The sequence below is a fragment of the Meriones unguiculatus genome, chromosome 4 (genome assembly GCF_030254825.1).
Source record: "Meriones unguiculatus strain TT.TT164.6M chromosome 4, Bangor_MerUng_6.1, whole genome shotgun sequence".
NCBI classification, from domain to species: Eukaryota; Metazoa; Chordata; class Mammalia; order Rodentia; family Muridae; genus Meriones; species Meriones unguiculatus.
Window position 1 is genome coordinate 112,862,272 of NC_083352.1, and position 17,654 is coordinate 112,879,925.

The 17,654-nt window shown below is 56.0% G+C and overlaps 1 protein-coding gene across 1 annotated transcript in view; it reads left to right on the forward strand.

Annotated features, from left to right (window-relative positions):
- The window catches only part of Prex1 (phosphatidylinositol-3,4,5-trisphosphate dependent Rac exchange factor 1), a 147,727-nt gene that overhangs the window by 102,857 nt on the left and 27,216 nt on the right, over positions 1-17,654 (forward strand). Inside the window, exons 9-16 of the mRNA XM_021637937.2 lie at positions 266-415; positions 2,143-2,290; positions 8,435-8,535; positions 9,606-9,709; positions 9,858-9,907; positions 11,287-11,362; positions 14,641-14,713; positions 17,080-17,222. Coding sequence (XP_021493612.1) covers positions 266-415; positions 2,143-2,290; positions 8,435-8,535; positions 9,606-9,709; positions 9,858-9,907; positions 11,287-11,362; positions 14,641-14,713; positions 17,080-17,222 — 845 coding nt within the window. The remainder of the gene's footprint in view (positions 1-265; positions 416-2,142; positions 2,291-8,434; positions 8,536-9,605; positions 9,710-9,857; positions 9,908-11,286; positions 11,363-14,640; positions 14,714-17,079; positions 17,223-17,654) is intronic.

Here is a 17,654-nt window from a genome sequence, read left to right on the forward strand (position 1 = left end):
GAGCCCTGGCCAAGTGTCTTCTCCTGCCATCACTGCAGTTGAGCCTACATAAGAGGTCAGGACACCTGTGTCACTGCGGTGTTGGAACGGGGGTGTGCAAGGCTCCATGGCCCGTGACAGAGGAGCCAGGAGGGAGCACTTGCTGGGGTGAAGGTTTAGATCCCCAAGCCTGGCTGGCTCTGACGGCGCTCACCATTTTGTGGGCTCTTGAGAGTTACATAGCTGTCAGTGTACTGACCCGTGTTTGCGTACTGCTTCCTACCAGCCGATTACCACAGCAACGGCTACACGGTCACCAATGGCTGGAAGATTCACAACACGGCCAAGAACAAGTGGTTCGTGTGTATGGCCAAGACGGCGGAGGAGAAACAGAAGTGGCTGGACGCCCTGATCCGAGAGCGGGAACAGCGAGAGAGTGGGTGCCTGGATGGGCCCTGGGCTGCTGAGGAGGGCAGGGGGTGGGAGGAGGGCCTAACAGGCTGTGCCTAGGGCTGGGAGCTGCGTCCCTTGTAGAGGGGTTGGAGGTAGCAGGTGTTTGGATGGGTGGGGACCTCTGTGACTATATTGGGACCTGGTGGGACCAGTCAGCTGTGCCGTAGTCCCCAGGTGGCTTACTGGTCATCCCCTAGCATGTAGATGGCAGCATGTTCTTTTCCCTGCTGCTCAGGTGCTTGCCTAAGCTTTGGTTTACTTGTCCCTGAGTGGGAATGTGGGGGAGGGTCCTCAGGGTGCCGGTTAGGTGGAGAGCCCCTCAGGACACAGTCACCAAGGTGGTTCACAAAAAGGCAGCTCAGGGTTCGAGCTGAGAGACAGGGACGGGTGGGCTCTGAGCTGTGTCTGTGTCTGAGCTGCTGTACAGGCCACACCAGGCTGGGAACTTGTGGGCCTGGGTGTGCTTGGGACAAGTTAGTTCAGTGACCTGAGCCTCGGTGAACTCCTGCTGCAGATTCGGTGACTCTGCTGCCCAAGGCTTTGGATTTGGCCATCCTTGCAAACTGGGCTTCAGTTTCCCTCAAAATACATCCTACTGGCCCGAAATCCCAGCTGGCATACGCATCATAGACTTCTCACGTTTACCATGGTGCCATCGCCCTCTGAGCCTGTCTTGCTCCGCTTCTAAGCCCATGTATCAGGCTCTCCACTCACCCCGTGCTGAAGCACATCCCGTGGTGCCACGCCTGAACCCCTCCTTGCCGCTCTCCCCTCAGGAGGCCATCATGGTCCTGCAAGCCTGCCCTCTACATACATGGTCCGGGTCACCTGCCTCTGTCTCCCCCCTCACACCACCCAAGTCACTGTCTGTCCCCAGCAGGGTCTCTGCCCGTTTTCTAGAGAAACGGGCCTTTAGGTAGCACTTCCCCACCATAAACATCAAGTCAGAATGTAATAAAATGACAGGTCAGATAAGCTCTTGGCTTTGGCCTTTGGATGGGCAACCCACTGAAACTCCTTAGGGCCGGGGTGGGGGCAGGACTGGGGTAGGGGTAGGGAGTTGGCCTGACTGGGTGGGACTGATCTGTACTTTTGTGGTTAGAATCAAGAGCTGTGGTTAGTGCTGGGTATGTGTCATTAAGAGGTGTGTATGGTCTAAGGGAGCCTCGTCCTTAGAAGCAAATGCTGTCTAAAGTTCAACCTCAGGGCTGGGCTCACACTGTGGTCAGAGCCCAGATCAGGGTCTGGAGCCAAACATCTTGGGGCAAAATCTTGGTCTGACCTCCTCTGTTCAGGCAACACGCCTTCTTCCCTGGGCCCCAGCTTCTCATTTATAAAATGGGAATAATTACAGCTCTTTTCCTGAGGAGCACGGGGCATGAGTCTGGGGCTGTTATTGTCTGGGTGGGGTCAGAGAGAACACGTGAGTGAGTGAGAACATACGGGTGGGGCCCAGTGGGCATGGCCAGGCCGACCTGTGGGTGTGTGTGCAGTGTGGAGGGACACGACAAGGCTCTGGAGCTTGGCTCTGAATCGAGGGGACCACCAGTTACCCCAGGATTAGCTTCTGTGGGTCCCCACCCAGTCCTTTTGAGGGATCTCTGGCAAGGGTGTGCGGCATTGGCCGTGCCAGGGTGAAGGTGGGAGGCATGAATGCCAGAAGCCCCAGACTGCCTCCTATAGCCGCGTGGCAATCCTGTCCCCATGCAGGCCTGAAGCTGGGCATGGAGCGTGACGCGTACGTCATGATTGCGGAGAAGGGGGAGAAGCTGTACCACATGATGATGACCAAGAAGGTGAACTTGATCAAAGACCGCCGGCGGAAGCTGAGCACTGTGCCCAAGTGCTTCCTCGGCAAGTGAGTGCTTCCGCAGCCTGGTCCCAGCGGGCCACCCCGCATCTGCTTTGCCCCGTCCTGCCTCTCTCTCTCTCTCTCTCTCTCTCTCTCTCCTGGGACCTGCTTGCACAGCCGCTTGATGCCCCTCAGGCCTGTGGAGCAGGCCCAGATGAGGGTCAGGGCTGGCAGGGTTTGTCTGCCGAAGGTATGTCCTCCGAGTTTGCCTCTGAGCCACTGTGTAAACCTGCTTCCTGTAAGGGAGTACATGATAGGAGCTGAGACTGGGCTTCCTGCACCCTGCCTGTCTCTGTTCTGTTCCACCATGGCCAAGGCAGAGGAGCCTAGGACTGTGCTCAGAAGATGAGGGAGATGAGACAGGGTGGGTCTGAGGCGGGCTGGAGCTGGTGGCCAGCACATTACGGAGGAGGCTGGAGATATTCCCAGAAAGACTGGGAATACTATATTGGAGGCCCATGGCGTGGCTTTTCAGTCAGGAGACCTTCCCTGTGGGCCACACCGTGTGAATAGAAGAATCTGGGCCGGTAGTGTTGGGCACTGAGGCCTCTGTGGCCAGTGGCCAGAGAGGTGGGTGCCCCTGGGTAGGTGATGACATGGTGGAGAAGGTGGAGGGCAGAAGCCAGAATGTCAGGAACCTGGTTTTAGATGTTTGTAGCACAAAGCCCTCCTGGTATCCGTTTCCACCATGGGGCTTAATTGCCGTTGGAGCCTGTGGAGTTAGGAGATAGCCCAGGGTAGGCCCCGAGGCCTAGTGTTAAAGAGTCCAGGGATGGGTTGGGGGGGAGGGGAAATCAGGATTTTCAGCCTGTTCTATTCGTTGTCCTTGGTGGTCAGCTGTTTTGGTTCTGCTTCCCTGAGGCTCTGTGGAAAGGAGAGAACTGGGTCCCGGAGTCCTGTGGGAGTTAGCTAGAGAGGCTGGAAAGGCCCCTGGCTGTTTCCATTGCCAATCCCCAATTCCACTGCAAAGGCCTTTTCTCTAGAAGCCCCCTCCCCCTTCTGCCTGGGGTAGGGTGTGTGGTACCAGAGAGCCTTCCTGCCAGCCCATCGGATGGGATAACCTGTCTGTGATTAAGACTTCTGAGGCCCGGCTCCTCAGGAAGGATTAGAGGAGATTTTGCTTGCTGCCCATTTGAACCCCAGCCAGCAGCACAGCTCATGTAAGCACGGGGCCCACAGGACCTGACTTCCTGTTAAGAGAACATGTTTCTTCAGGCTTGGCTTTCCTCTGCACCTGCCTGGGCTTCCAACACCCCTTCCCCGCCAGTGCGCAGCTCCAGGAGAGGAGCCCCAGGTCCCTTCTGTAAGAAGAATAGGTGCCTGGGACCCAGGTCCCTCTAGCCCTTAATCCAGTTTATGGCATCCACATTTGGGCCGTGGCTCTCACACAACACCACGAGGCAGGTCCCTGCCATTGTCCCCATGTTGAGGGTGAAGAAACTGAGGCCCAGAGAGGAAAGGGTTCTGTGCAGAGTCACACTGCCACAGTGTGGAGGCAGGGTTTGTACCCAGGACGTCATGACTCCAGACTGGTGTTCTCTCACTGCCTCAGTGCTTGCTTCATTGAATCTCTCCTCAGCATTTTCAGGGTTCCTCAGTCATTGCTTTCCCCTCGCCTGTCTGCTACTGGACTGGCACTCCCCAGTTGCCGAGTGTCTTGTTTATCTTCATAACATCTTAAGGCCGGGCTTTGAGACAGACTGGGACCCCTGTGTGTTACTTCCGCACCTTCTTGCTCAATGGCTTTGGGCGCTCGGTTAATGTCCCTGGGTCTCAGTTAATGATAACTAAGGAAAGAGAAAGGCTGGAGGACCCAGTGGGAACACAGTGGCCCTCAGCACGGTGCTGGCCAGAGCCCTGGGCCATGCTTGTGTCATCATGTGATAGGGACAGGTGTGAAGAAGTGACCAGTTTGTGCCCCACTCAGAAGCAGATTTCACTTTTCAGCAATAAAATCTGTGCACTGTGGGAGAGCATCTCTCTTTCTTTCCTTCTTTACTTCTCTATGTCTGTCTGTGTGTGTGTGTGTGTTTATTTCTGTGTATCTATGTACCTGCCTTCCAGCATCCTCAGATTAGCCAGAAAGACAAAAATTAGTTCGTTCGTTCGTTCGTTCGTTCCTTCCTTCCTTCCTTCCTTCTTCTTCTTGCTAACAGGCAGTAGGAAACTGAAGAGACCAACTTCTTGTCCAAAGGGAAATGACTGTTCCTACAGGAAGTGGTCAGTAGACAAGTAGACAGATTAAAGAAGGAACCCATTGGGCCGGTGAACGCTGCAAGGCAATTGTAGGATGCTGTGAAGGGGAGAGTTGTGAAGGTGATTCAGCCAGGGTGGGTAAGATCAATCTCTTAGCAGAAGTTACCTTTTAACCAAGATCTGAGTGACAAGCAAGTGTCAGCCACAAGAAGACCCGAGGCGCAGCGTGCCTGGGTAGGGCATGGCAGATGCAAGGATCCGGTGGCTTGTGTGAACCGTGGCACTGGAGTGGTGGGAGTTCTGAGTCGGCACAGCCCAGGAACTAGCAGGGCTGCATCTGGCAGCGCTGGGTCAGGGGTCAGGCTTTTGGTGCGCAGGGAGGCTGAGTAGGTGAGAGATGGTTGTGAGAGCTCGGGATCACTCAGGACAAGGTGTGCCAGTTAGGCAGTTTGGGAAGGTTTCCTGGAAGGAGAAGGCATTGGCTGCCACCCTTGGCGGTGGTTAGAGGCCTTGCTGTTAACATCTACACATCGTGAGCTCCTAGGGAGGTGGCTTTGCTGCAGCAACTCCTGTGTGCACAGCTGGGAGCAACAGACCAAACTGGGTACCTGCAATCCTGGCACTCATGAGGCTGAGGTATGAGCAGGAAGTGTTCAAGGTAGGCCTGGGTGACAAGGCAGGAACCTGTCTCAGAAAGTAACCATTCAACCACAGAAGATCCCTAAAGACTTGTGAGGACCTGGGAGATGGATCAACCTTGGGCTCCAGGCATTGGCGGCCTTGGCCTATGCAGGAGACAGGCAGAAAGGTGTTTGTTCTGGGAGCTTTGTGGCACATGGGGCCTCCGATCAGATGGCTCCCACTAAAGAAGGGCAAAGCTGAGCCCTGGTGTCCTCTGTGCCCAGCCTTGGCCTTGACCTGCAGCAGACGGAACAGTGTTCATCGGGCAGGAAAGAGGGAGAACGGAAGCTGGCGCAGCCTAGCTGTCAGTGGGCTCCACCATGTGATCCCAGCTTTTTTCAGTGCCTCCCACTGCTGTGGGAACGTCTGTCTGGAAGCCTGGGACCACTCCTCCTCCATCCAGAGACCCTGATGGTCCAGTACAAGAAGAAGCCTGGGGTCAGGGTTCAGAAAATACCATCTTAGACAACAGCATTTAACAGCCGAGAGCTTGGTAGGAAATAGCAGGTTTCTTTCTCTCTCTCTTGTAGAGTTGGATCCACAGGGTTGTGGTGGGATCTTTGAACAATGGCCTCCGCTTTGACTGGCTTGGCACACTATCCGCCTGGCCAGCATCCCTTTTTCAGAGTTCGAGGTTCCTGCGTAAGACGAGCTTAACTTTATCTGGCTTCCCTCCTCAGTCCCAGCTTAAAGTTTCACAGGATTAAGAAGTCCACCCACTAATTCCAGATGTCCCTAGGCAAACCAGTTGCCAGCTGCATCCTGTTGAGCTTTGTCCAGCTGCATCTTGTCCCCCCCGCCCCCCCCCCCCCAGATAGGGACAGCTTTGCTTTAGTTTGCCCAACCAGCTAAAGAACCAGCTTGGTTTCCCAAGGGGTAGCAAGATCTAGCGTGGGCAGAATCACCATTCAATTGCTCCCCTCTGTTCTTCTGTTTTCTGCTCCTGCAGCCACTTTGGGATACTTCCTGTTCCCACTCTGGCCACAGGGCTGTTAATCACTGCCAGAGGTGGCCCTGGATGGGACAGCTGGTGAGCAGCCTTGCCCTGGGTCTCTGGCCTCTGGCCTCTTTGAATGGGCACACCAACATCTGTTTGCCTTCTGAGGTTGCTGGCAGTTTTCACTTTGCCCGGAGAGTTGGGACTTTGAGAACAATGGAGTGGGGTGGGGGTGGGGAGGTGGTTAAGGGGACACAGAACCTGGAAAGTTCCCACACACAGTGCCAGAAATCTACCTGTTTCTTTTCCACCTCCCTGGCCGCCTCGTGGACTTTCTGAATGCCTCACAATGCTGTTACCTACATAAGGGCAGGCCTTTCCTCTGCCAGCACTAAAAGCTAAAAATAGCGTCCCCTGCTGTAACTGGAGGTGGGACAGCTGGTTTCCATAAAGGGGGCTGGGCATTGCTGGCCATGCTGGTGGGCGCTGCTTGCTTACCCCCTTCCTCTGGCTCCAGTGGGCTGAAATCTGTGCTGAGCTCAAGAGGCCTCAGGGGCTGGGACCCCAGAAGGGTTGGCTGAGTCTGACCCCTGGGCTGTCACTTGGAGCTAGAAAAGCTACCTGTTCTATTTGTGCCCTTAACCTTCCTGCCGAGCCCGGAAGATCCCAACTTGCTCATCCCTTTTGTTGAGTGGAGGGCTCTTGAGTTTCAAAGTGTATCAGGGAAAGAGACAAGAGTAAGGTCAGCCCTCACATCTCTCAGGGGTTATATTCTGGGTATTTGTGTGGGCGCGGGGGGGCTGATTAACACACACACACACACACACACACACACACACACACACACACACACACCTAAACCCATCACTCCAGGCAGAGAGTGCTTAGTACCAAAAGAAGCGTAGTCAGGGTGGGCATCTGTTGGGCCTCCCTAGGGGTGGTATGGATTGTTGACCCTTGAAAGAGGTGGCATGGAAAGAAGAGCCAGGGAAGGGCATTTCTAGGTGGATGGAATAGCAGTTGCAAAGGCCCAGGGTCATGATGAAGTCTAGGAATTTTTATTTTATTTATTTTTTTTTTTTTAAGAAGAGAACAGTGGTGAATGAGCTAAAGCACAGAGGATGGGGTAGAACAGAGAAGTCTGGTCTGGATGAAGGTCTAGGTTTGGAGTTGGGGGTGGTTGATGGTTGATGAAGGTACACATATTTCTGAGCAGATATGTTGGACAGTTGAGGTAGAGTTGAATTCCTTCTGAGTAATGGGGAAGCCCTGTTGGAGCGTGGTGAGGACACAGAGGCTAAGGCTTGAGCCACTGGGCTTTCCTGACTTTCTGGGTTTGGTATTGCCTCCTGCTTACTCTGTGTGTTCCATCCACATACTATGTACACACATACACACACGTCTAGTGTCCATACCTCATCTAGTCCCCCATGCAGCTTTCCACAGTGTACCTCCATCATCCACCTAGCATCCTCCACTCCAAACCTCCTCTTCTGCCCATCCATCCAGCGTTGATCTCTCTGATGGCTCATCCACATGTTCATTCTTCTCATTTGCCTACATACCGCACGGCCTGGTATATATCCACTGGCTGATGCCTCCATCCACAGATCCAACGTAGAGTAGTCTACCCACACATGTACTTCCCCATCACCCATCTATCACCTGTTCTCTATCCATCCTTCATTCACCCACCTACTCGTCCATCCATCCACCTACCAACGGTCTATCCATCCATCTATCTCCTACCCACTGTCCACTCATCTGTCATCATCCATCCATTCACCCATCCATCCGTTTACCCACTCACAAGCCACCCCATTCATCCTTCCAGTTATCCATCCACCACTCATTCATTTATCTACCAACCATCAACCGTCCATCTGTCCTTTCACCCTCTGTCTATACATCTACCTACCCACTTGCCCATTATCCACCCACCCATCCACCTGTGAATGTATCCATCATTCATCCACACACCCATTCCTCCGTCATTCCTCCATCTACCAAACAGCCACCATCCATCTAACCACACACCCATCTGCTCATCCATTCATGTGCCTGCCACCGACCCATTCATCTGCCTGCTATCCATCCATCCATCCATTCATCCATTCACCCACCCGCCTTCCATTCCTGGGTGGATAAGGCAGACCTGTGGTTGGTTTTAGCCACCTGAAAAGGCACAAACTAGCCTTATCACAGTTTTTTGGGCTATGGCTGCTGTTTTTTTGTGTGCCAGTGGGAAGATGCAATCATTCCTGGGATGGGTGGGGCCAGACCAGTTTGGCTCTGGGACTAGGGACCATCTCATTGCATCTTCTGTTTTCTGGCAGTGAGTTTGTCGCCTGGCTCCTGGAAATTGGTGAGATCAGCAAGACGGAAGAAGGGGTCAACTTGGGCCAAGCCCTGTTGGAGAACGGCATTATCCACCATGGTGAGTAGGTGTGGCACAGTAGGCTGCGTGACAGGGAAGCTGCCCTTCTCCCAGAAGCGTGCTCCTGTGCGCCCAAGCTGCTGGCTCCATCCCTCTCCCACTGACCCAGGACCATGGCTGCCTCATGATACTTCTCTGGGGCTGCAGAATCAGTATTCACATGGGCACTGGCATGGGAGGACTCCTCAGTAGGCAAGCGGCCAGGGAGTAGAATCTTCTTTTTGCCTCTTCAGAAAGTGCGAGCTGTCCGTTTAAGTTCTGGCTAGTTTGTAGATGTTTATGGCAGGCACTTGCTCGCACAGCCGTGAGTGGGACAGGTCCTGTCATCACAGAGCTGACCTTGTGCTTGGTGGGGAGAAGAAGAAGGTAGTAGAAGGTGGTGCTGGGGAGAGCAGGGCGTGGCGGTCGGGATGGGAGGAGCTCAGTTCTGAACAGGGGCTTGGAGAGGCCGGTGGGGGTCCTGGCTCTGGGTAGGGGGACGACCAAAGCTGAGTGATGGGGGAGGGTGCGGAGTGGTCTGTGGGGAACAGCAGGGAAGGCAGTGAGGCTGCCTCCTGAGGGGACAGGGCATGTTAGGAAGTCAGATCAAGCGGCTTGGAGCTGGGGAAGGGACTCGGCTGCGGGGTCTGAGAGCTCATGGGAGTCACTGTAGAGTGACTGTAGAGAGACTCTGGGCTTGGCTGACGCTGTGTAGAGGAGGGATTGCCACATGAAGCCCTGGCTGCTGTGTGGGCCCGCAGAGCCAGACAGGAGCCACTGAGCGTCCAGTGGGGAGGGAAGTCTCTGTCTTTAGAACTTTGGGCCACAGAATCTGCTTCTGGGTCTCAGTCTCCAGCAGAATTGAGAGGTAGCTGTCAAGATCCCAGCAGCCTGGTCTCTACCCTGGAGTGCTTGGTTCCCATCATTTCCACGGGCTGGCCAACTCAGAGGCACTCACAGATGTCTAGCTAGGTTGCCAGGCTCTGCCAGGCCATGGGCCTCCCACTCTTTGGTCCCCTCGATGTACTGGGGGACCAAAGAGTGGAGGTGGAGGGCGTTTCTGGCCTCACCAGTCCGCCTGGTCCTTTCAGTCTCCGACAAGCACCAGTTTAAGAACGAGCAGGTGATGTATCGCTTCCGCTACGATGATGGCACCTACAAGGCCCGCAGTGAGCTGGAGGACATCATGTCCAAGGTAGGACGTCCTCCTTCAGCCTCGAGGCCCCGGTCCGGCTGGTGGTCCCTGCACGGCAGGCCTGTGTCCCTGCAGCCCGCCCTGCCTCCCCTCATCCCCCAGAGGCCCAGAAGATGTGGCTGATTCAGACCCTGCTTCTTGCTTACAGGGGGTGAGACTGTACTGCCGGCTGCACAGCCTCTACGTCCCCGTGATCAAGTAAGTCCCCCGTGGCATCTCCACCAGACGGGAACCGAACGGCCCCACCTGTATCCTGACCCCTCTGAGCCGCTTGCCTCCTTCTCCGTCGGACAGGGCTAATAACTGACCTCCACCAGACTGGAGGACGTGAGCGAATCTGTGGAAAGTACTGCCACGTAGGAAGGGACAGGAGAGCCAGGCCGACATTGGCGTGACCTGCTGGTTGCCGGCCATGCGACCTTGGACGGTCACTCAGCCTTTCTGTTCCCCACTAGGTTGGGCTGAGGCAGGTTGTACAGTAGGGCGCCCCCAGGGCCTTTGCACTTGCTGCTGCTATGGAACACTCTCTCCTCCATTTCCTCAGTTCCCATTCGTCCCAGTGCCACTCTGTCAAGATGGCTTCCATGATGCCTTTTACGTTTGGTTTTTCCTGGGATGGGACAAGGGCTGTGCCACTGAGCATCTCAAGCCTACCCTGGCCACTGTCCTAGCAACCCCACTCAGGAGCTGTCCACACTCCCTGTCAGAGCCATGCCTTCTGGTGTTCTGTGCCTACACTGTTGCTCCCAGGAGCCACCTGTCCCCATGGGGTTTTCAAATGCTCCAGGCTATGGAGTCTTGAGTTTTTAATTTAATTTAATGCAACTTTTATTTTGATTTTTTATTGGCTGCTTAAGTCTGCATTCAAACGGCTTTCTGGAAGGGCCTTGGCCTCGAGTGGAGCAACACTGGACCAGTGTTTGTTGAGTGAGTGCCAAAGGGGCCTAGCAGCAGCTCGCACCTCCTGGTGCCCTGAGGGCTAAAGTCATGGAAAGCTTGCTCACAGGCTCCTGGCAGCAAAAGTGAGTAGGTTAGTCTGTATTACATGGATGGAGGGACAGGGACAGGGCGACATGACTGTTGTTCATGTTCAGCCTGTTTGTTATCTGTGAGGTCAGGGAACCCTTCACCCACAGCCCTGCCCCTTCGTTCACACTTGTTAGCTGCCCTGTGCCAGTTCTAGGCGGTCATGGCAGAGGGGTGGAACTTCCTCCAGGGCCCCTGCGGCCTCTACCTGTTTCCTTTCAGCCTGCTGGCATGACTTTTTAGTGGTGGTGGGGCTGTACCCAAGGGTCCCCACTTAGCTGAGACAAGTGCTCACAACAAACCACACCCAATCCTGAATTTACATCAGCAGCTCCACCCAGGGCTATAGACCTCAGTGTCTGGCCACTTAAGCCGGAGCATTTTGCAGTTTGACTGTTCAGGTCCCATGTTTGTTGAGGCCCTTCCAGCTGGAACAGGCTCCAGGAATCTGCTCCCCCCAGTGCCCATTGCCCAGCATGGCCCCCTATGCTGCCAATTATTGTCCACCATGCCCCCCCATTGCTGCCCCTCATTGTCCACCTCTTCCCCAGGGACCGCGATTACCACCTGAAGACCTACAAGTCCGTGGTCCCCGGGAGCAAGCTGGTGGACTGGCTGCTGTCACAGGTGAGCGGGAGTGGCCCGCGCTCTGGGTGGCCAGGGACAGACCAGCTCCTTTCTGCTGTCCGTGTCCATCGTGTGACCACACAGGGGGCCTCACGGAAAAGGAGTCTGCGGTAGCCGCCTGTGCCCCAGCTTCCTTCATGTAGTGAGGCACCCTTAGGTGTTCTGACACTGGTGCTGGTGTGCACACCAGCCTTCCGCCTTTCTGCCGTCCTGCTATGTAATCACCCGAATGGTTGCTTCCCAGTCCCACGGGGCAGCCGCAGCTCTAGGCATTGCCACCTGCACATAGTCAGGTGAAAGTCAAAGGCAAGCAGCAGAGAGAGTGGCGCCCTCTCATTTCATGAAACATCAAGGGAGGGAATCCAGGTAGTTTTTCCCCTTAAGTGTCATTGGTTGGATGAGCCCCGTAAATGCTTAAGCAGGTCTGTATGGAAGAGACCAGGCCCATTGAGAGGGGTCCCCGATGTCTCACGATCCAGCTCTGGATGGCTCACATGCTCAGGTGATGAGTTAGAGCTGGGACTCTGAAGGTCAGGTATACCCAGCTAGAGAACCAGCCATGCTGTGTGAGAGCTCAGGGTCATCTTACTTGACCCTCAGGAGGAGCTGGGATGGTGTGGTGGCCGTCCCAGTGTCACGGATGGGAAGCCTGAGGCTTAGGGCTTGTTCAGAGCACATAGCCAGGTAGGGAGTGCTGTGCAGGGATGGGCCGTCTGATGATAACCCAGCTGTGGGCTGATGGTGACCAGGGACAACACATACTCTGGCCTTCCTCTTCGGTGCCTCCTGGACCCCAGGGCCAGCACCAGCAACTGGGGTAGAGAAAGCAGATGGTCGGGTACCTGAGAACCCTTTGCATCAGCTACCAGGGCCCAGCTGAGATGCTGCTTAGGGCCGGGCACATTAGTCCCAGGAGGGGTCCACATGAGCCATGCAGGGAAGGGACACGTGTAAATGCAGAGTGGCAGAGCCACAGCCTGGGGCCAGTGACTACTTCCTGTCTTTGATGCGGTGGCTGGGAAAGCCCAACTCGGAAGGCATCCTTGTCATCGGGAAGCCTGGGTCAGCCCTCCTGCCTATGCCTCAGCTTCCTCTGCTGTCAAGGAGTCAGTGTCGAAGTGGAGCATGGTAGCAGGCATGGTGGGCACAGAGCTACCCTACACTGCGTCTGTGGCCACTCACGCCCTCCCCGAGGGCATCCAACCCTGCTCTGCTTCCATGGGTCCCCCCGGGAAGTCAGGTGGCAAGAGAATGGTGGCTTTCCCATGCTCCTGCGTGCCAGGCAGGCTGTGTGTGTGTGCCCACATTTCCCTTCCCGGGACTTGTTGAGGGGACACCGTGACTCCCAATTTAGAGATGAAAGCAACCAGGGAGGGGTTAGAAGGCACTGTCCAAGATGCTGCCCTTCCTCCTCTCACTTGTCCTCCTCGGTTGCACTCCGCCTGTCACCGTGACCCCGGGCTTGCCCTGTGTCCTCAGGAGCCTTCTTAGCCTCTGCCCTGGCTCCTCTGGGGATAGGACGGACAGGCTCGGCCGGTTCTGAGCGCATTGCGAGCCAAGTAGACTCCAGAGGCTGCTCGTCCTCTTAGATCAAGCGCCCAGTCAAGGCCTCTTGGGCTGGCAGTCACTCCTTCCTAGCTCTGTGGCTGGGGCTAGCTGCTCTGGATGTGTGGGGTGTCCCTCCCCATTACCTCGTCTGTCCTAGCTCCAGTCTTGCCATTCCCCTGCCTCTGGCCTAGGGCCCCTTGGGAGCTGGTTGTCTTCATTGTGACCCTCCACTAGTAAAGCAGTGAGACCAAGAATCCCCTAGCCCCTCCCCAGGGTCCCCAACCTGCCCCCAAGCCCCTGCTCATACAGTCTCCACACCTGGTCCTGTGACTGGCCTCACAGATGCTGGAAAAGCAATCAGGTCTCTTTGGCTGGGAGTTCCCTCCTCCACCCTCTGGAAGGAGGGCCAAGCCCGGCTGGCTAGGTGTCTGGCAGCCCTTCCCCTCTGTGTACTGTCACAGTTGTTTGCAGGGCTGGCTGCCTGTGTGTCTGGAAGCCTAGGAGCCTGGCCCCTAGCTGTGGTGAGGTGCCTCAATCACAGCCCTTGATCCAGTCAGCAGCTGTGAGTGAGCCTGCCAGCCCTGCCCCCACCCTGAGGTTCCAGCCTCTTTCAACCTGGCTAGCAGGGAGAGTTTTGGCTTCCAAGTCTACTATGGTGGCAGATGTCTGTCCTCCAAGCAGGCTGAGGCAGGGGGATTACAAAGTTAAAGCTTTACTGAGTTGTAGATTACTTGGGTTGCAAGCAACACAAAAATGCTGCTTTGGGGTGGGGACAAAATGACTTGTTGGGAGGAGGTGGGGACCCTGCAGCCAGGCCACTAAGAGACAGACACCAGGAGTCAGCTCTGGTCCCCATCCTTTGAGATCAGCCTGGTCCCTCAGTGAAAGGTGACTGTGCCAGAGGCCACATATCCAGAAGTATGGAACCAGGTGGCTGTTAGTGGCCTCGGGGATCAGACTTTTCTGCCCATCGCGACGTCATCCTCTCTCAGGTCATTCTGCCACAGTCTTACCATCACTTCCTCACGTGGCTTTGTCTCTGGTGGGAGGGGCAGTGGTATCCCCTTCCTGAGGCTGGCAGAAAGCCCCCCGCAGGCTTTCCAGGCACTGTGGACTTCATTTCCACCATCAGGGACATGTCTGCAGACATAGAGAGCCAGAACAGTCTGGGATCTGTGTCTGTCGTGAGAGCAGCTCAGAGGTAGTGGCCCAGAACAACAAGGGCAGTCCCGTGAGGTCTCTGGGAAACATAGTCTCTGTGTCTTTCTGCACTGTGGCCATCACAGTGTTTCACGACACGGCCAGCTTGTGATCGAGGATGATTGTAGAGGTGCCAGGCATCATCCCTGTGTTCCCGGCAGGGAGTTGGGAGGAAAGGGGCAGTCTGTGGGCACAGGAGGGTCGCCACAGTGCCCTTAACTGGAGAGTTTTGCTTGTGACTCACTGTCCACCTTAACTTCCAGGGTTGTTGTGAAATCCCGGAGAGTTTCCTTACTAGGGAGGGATTGGAAAAGGACTGTTGCTAGGCAACCAGCATCATCTACCAGAGTAACTCCCTCCTTCGGAGTTTATTAGGAACAGTCCCAAATGTGCTTGGGGACCTTGGTGCACAGTATGACAAACCTCTGCCCTCACGCAGCCTCTGTTCCTCTGCGGTAGCCCATCGTGGGCTGCACTTAGCTGGTTTAGTGCTGGCTGCCCTCACAGCGTCCCCTTCCGTTCTGTTTCAGGGGGACTGCCAGACACGGGAGGAGGCGGTGGCGCTTGGCGTGGGCCTGTGCAACAACGGTTTCATGCACCACGGTAAGTGTAGGGCTTTGCTAAGGCCTGGGCAGCCAGCGCTGCGTACGCAGTGTCAGCATCGGCGGCTTACGCTTTGGCCTCCCCTCCCCCAAGGTAGCAAGGCGTCCACCCACGTGCTCCCCGTCACCACACTCGCTGGCCCCTCTTCTCCCCTGGAGAAACTGTGTTCTCCCTGCTCGTCTCTGGCTCCTTCCCATGGCATGGTGCACGGATGTTGTAGCGCGGAGGGGTGAACACAGTGGGGGCCTGAGGCTCGGAGTCTGGCTAATGTACATGTGTGCACCCCCTTGTGTCTCAGGCAGACCCAGCACATCTTGTGCATGCGCTGTGGTGGGAAGCTGAGGCTTGGGCACAGACACAGGCTGCAGACGCGTGAGCTGGTGGCAGGAGACTGGTGCTGGCAGTCCCCAGGGCACCTCCCTGCCCAGGTCTCTGCTTTACTCTAACTTAAGTTAACGAACTTGCTCTGAAAAGGGCCAAGCAGTGGCCAGGACACTTGAACAAAAGGGGGTGTGGCTAGGTGCCAATAAAACTTTATTTAGGAAAACCGGCCGGGGGCCATAGTATTCTGAAGCCTATTTGCCACAGCCTGTCTGTTTCCATGGCCCAGCTGTAGGCTTACCTTAGCTGACTTCCTCTAGGCTCACCTCCCCCGTAGCCTCCATTTCTCTGGCTTCTCCAGAGGCTTTGCTGTCTTGTCCCCTTTTACTACCCATTTCCCCTGCTGAAGGGACCAGGCTTGGCCACCCATTGGACCCGTCTTCTTCCCAGAAGCCGTCTGTACCCTCCGATAGCGCTGGCCCTGCCGAATGCCCTCTGCAGGAGCCTCTCATTTGTGGGTGAGGCTAATTGTGGTCCACCCAGCCTCGTTCCCGGAAGGCAGCTCTCTGCAGAGATTGTACAAGGAGGGGACTCGGGCAGCTCCGATGCCTTCAGGGCCCTCTGCGGAGGGAAATTGCAGGCTGTCTCGCTCCCCCGCACCCCACCACAAACTCAAATATCTGCTAAAATAGGAAGAGGATACAAGTTGGGGCGTGGCTGTGGCAGAGGGCAGGGTTGGCACAGAGGGGAGGAGGGGATGGCACCTCCTGCCACGACTGAACTGAGCCTCAGCTCCCCGACTGTCTTCAGGGAGGGACTTAGGCAGACGTGGAAACTGAGGCTCCCCGTTGCAGCCTTAGAGCCACCCCGGGGACGTAGTGCTCTTGTTCTCCTGCTAGAGGAGAAAAGCGCAGTGCAAAGAGGTTCAAGTGTTAGATGGAGGGATTCGAACCCTGGTCGGCCCGAACCTCTCAAAGCGGGACCAGCAGCCTCGGCGGGGAGAGGGAAGCCTCGCCTGGCTGGGCTGGTGACTCGAGAGTCTCACCCTGTGTCTGCTGGGACGTCACAGCTCGGGTGCAGCACTGTGCTGCTCCAGCTCCGGAACCTTCCAAACCCATGTTTACAGTGGAGGCTAAATAAGCAGGGGGCTCGGGGCCCGGCTGCCGGCTCCGGCCAAAGCAGCAATTTGTGTGTCTGTTTGCTCCAAGAGGTAATAGGGGTTGCCCAGGATCACAGTGTACACAGGTGGGGTCCCTGCAGCAGGAGGAGAGCGGGGTGTGGAGGAAAAGCGCGTGAGTGTAGCTGCCCGTGGAGGCCAGAAATGCCATTACATCCCCTGCAGCTGGAGTTCAGGTGGTTGGGAACTGCTCAAAGTGGGTGGGTTCTGGGAACTGAGTGTGTGTGTGTGTGTGTGTGCGCGCGCGTGTGCACGTGTGTGCTCACTCACGCACACATGTGAAGGCCAGAGGTGGGTGCTGGGTATCTTTCTCAGTCATTTTCCACTTTAAATATATATATATATATAATTTTAATTTTATGTACATTAGTGTTTTGACTGCGTGCATGAGGGGTATCAGAAGCCCTAGAACCGGAGTCACAGACAGGTGTGAGCTGCTGGGAATTGAACCCGGGACTTCTGGAAGAGCAGCCAGTGCTCCTAACCTTCGGGGAATCTCTCCGGCTCCCCACTTTTTGAGCCTCTGTCTGAACCCAGAGCCCCCCACTTGGTTGGATCATATGACCAGCAAGCTCTGAAGATCTGCTGGTCTGTCTCTGGGGCTACCGACATGGGCTGTGCCTGCTGTTTATATGGGCGCTGTGGATCCGAACTCAGGTCTTAATGCTTGCTCGGCCCGAGCTTTACCCCCTGAGCCATACCAGACAGCTAGCCGTTCATGTGGGGTTCACACATGTCCGCATTCTGCTTCCCTACACGACTCTCTTGGCCAAGCCACACACAGGAGCCGCTAGCCTGTGGCTGCCGATTGGCGAAGGCAGCCGAGCCACTGCTGCGTGACCGAGTGCTGTCTGTCTGTGGCTTGCAGTTCTCGAGAAGAGTGAATTCAAGGACGAGTCTCAGTACTTCCGCTTCCACGCCGATGAGGAGATGGAGGGCACCAGCAGCAAGAGCAAACAGCTGCGCAACGACTTCAAGCTTGTGGAGAACATTTTGGCAAAGCGGCTACTGGTAGGAACATAGTAGGGCTGCTTCTTCCCCCACTCTCCTGTGGCCTGGGCTGGGCAGCTTTCAGACAGTGGCCAGAGCAGGGCAAGCAGCTCCGAGCAGGAGTCTCCCCAGGAAGCCATGCCAGCCAGGGCGACGCTCCTCACAACCCAGTGGGGCTGCAGGAGCTCCTGCCCTTTCACTTACCCCACACCCACAGCTTTGCAGTGCCTCCCAGTCACTGTAGGTCTCAGGAACCTTGAGTGTCAGGAGCACTGGCATCGAAGCCTACCTTGCCTGACTTCTTAGGCTGGGCTCGTGGTGAGCTTAGCTGGAAGAGGTCTGCCCACAGCTGCTCCAGCCTCTCTGCCATATGTACTTCTGGGGACAGCGGTTCCCTTTCCTGCCTCCCCAGCCCTCCTGGGCGGCACCTTCCTCACTCTCCCTGAGCCAGCC